Below are 2,016 nucleotides of genomic sequence, written 5' to 3'. Positions count from 1 at the left end.
TCTGTAAAAAATACACTTCTTTGGCATTAAAACAACTTATAACTGGATGAGAAGAATTAAAAAGTAATACCATCAAAGGCAAAGCTCTACTAACTATTTAACAGGATGACTTAGAAGTCTAATTATTCAACACATAGTTTTTTCCCCAGTTAAATGCTTTAAAAACTAGCCAAACTAATAAATCTTAAGAATTATTAGCAAGAAAACCATTTTTCTGAAATTCTTGCTGTTAAATTTAGTGTTTACAATTCAGTTTGGGGTAACTTTAAAGAAGTTTTGATTTCATTCCTTAGGATAAAGATTCTTTTTAGCACTTCTTATGTCAATAACTTATAATAGTGAATGGCTGAATCCAAATCTCATTTTACTTTTTATTTTTCCATGTTATATGAGTAGGTAAATATGTTTACAAATATTTAAATATACAAGTACTTTTCTACATATTAATATGTAGAGAACTTTTATTATATATCTTTCTTGCAAAAAGATATGCTTCTGTCACATTATGAGTATATTCACATTAAAACAATAAAACTAGGCCAGGCATGGTGGCTCTTGCCTATAATCCCAACACTTTGGGAGGTGAGGCGGGAGGATTTTTTGAGCCAGGATTTCAAGACTAGCCTAGGCAACACAGTGAGACCCCATCTCTACAAAAAATAAAATAATTAGCCAGGTGTGGTGACATGCACCTACATTGTGAACTCTGCTGTCTGCTGACACCTGTTTTCTGTTCACACTGGACTGCAGGGATTCCCAGTGCCTTCCACAAGTTGCAAACACAGTAAGATACAGAATAACCCTCTAGGAAGATGGCCAAACCCTGTCCTCTGAGCAAACCATTTCTAATACTCCAAACAAGTTTTCTAAGAGGGAAAAATAACTACTTACTGAATTTATTGCATCTTCATATTACTGCAACAGTTTTCTTCAACTGAAGTGGCATCTTAGACCAACTTAAGCACAGTATGGTTTTCACAAAAAAGGAATACTGGTATATTATAAACACAGATTTTATCTTTTTAAACTAGGAAGTCTGCACCAATAGATATGAACTTTTCTGTTTGTAATAGATATGCTATAGCAATGTGTGCATTCTTTAGCTACATACACAATTGTTTGCTTTCATGTGACTTCTTTTTTCTAATAATTTCTCTTGCACTATATAGTGGTGACTCTCACACTGAACAGATAAGCTGTGTGTTTTATATAACACTGATTATTTCATTCCACATTTAGACAGATAAACCTGAACATCCAACTATGGGTTCACATGTAAACTTTCAGAAATTTTGTTATGTCTCACATAATAAATATAGAATTATGTCATAGTATTTAAAAACAATAGCCACCACTTCTACCAGCCCCCACCAGGGGACAGCCTAAGGCTGTGAGTCTGTTGGAGTGTTGTCATTATTTGTTTTTTCTCCAGAAACAGAATGCTTCAGAAACTGACCAGTAGCACCGATGTACAATCTTGATCGCATGGGCCATTTCTGAAAAAGATTATTTCAACAAGAATTCAAAGTTAATATCTGTGACATAGATTAACGTGATCTACAATGTTAAAGATTGCAAACAGCCCAATGCAAATGCAATATTATGTAGCTAATAACAATTATAAGTATGAAGTACAAGGAACAACATGAAAAAATGTTTATTAATGCTCACAGTAAAAAACAAAAATATACTCAGACTTTGATTAAAATTTTAGAAGTAATATGTGTGCTTATGGATAAGAACTGCAAGAAATCATGAAAAATAAATATAGTTAAAGTGCAGAAAAATGTATCTGCCTGTAATGTTTTAATTTCAAACTAAACCTAAAACAAAATTAAGCCTAAAACTAGATCCTTGGCTTTAAAATATTTTAAAAGTCCCAATTTTAGTATATGTGCTGCCGAAGTGAGCACTATATTTTAAAAAGTTCTACGTGGTATTATGTGTCTACACGTATCAAAGGACCACAGTGAAAAGTGTCAACTATCTATACATGTTCTTTTTTTTTTTTTTTTT

The 2,016-nt window shown here is 32.3% G+C and overlaps 1 protein-coding gene across 1 annotated transcript in view; it reads right to left on the bottom strand.

Annotated features, from left to right (window-relative positions):
• Positions 1–636: 636 nt before the first annotated feature.
• Positions 637–2,016, bottom strand: part of TCF24 (transcription factor 24) — a 9,080-nt gene continuing 7,700 nt past the window's right edge. Inside the window, exon 4 of the mRNA XM_017896305.1 lies at positions 637–1,496. Coding sequence (XP_017751794.1) covers positions 1,383–1,496 — 114 coding nt within the window. The 3' untranslated portion in view covers positions 637–1,382. The remainder of the gene's footprint in view (positions 1,497–2,016) is intronic.

The sequence above is a fragment of the Rhinopithecus bieti genome, unplaced genomic scaffold (genome assembly GCF_001698545.2).
Source record: "Rhinopithecus bieti isolate Rb0 unplaced genomic scaffold, ASM169854v2 scaffold_27306, whole genome shotgun sequence".
NCBI classification, from domain to species: domain Eukaryota; kingdom Metazoa; phylum Chordata; class Mammalia; order Primates; family Cercopithecidae; genus Rhinopithecus; species Rhinopithecus bieti.
The sequence above is the reverse complement of the archived record's forward strand: the minus strand, read 5'-3'. Positions and strand labels throughout refer to the sequence as shown.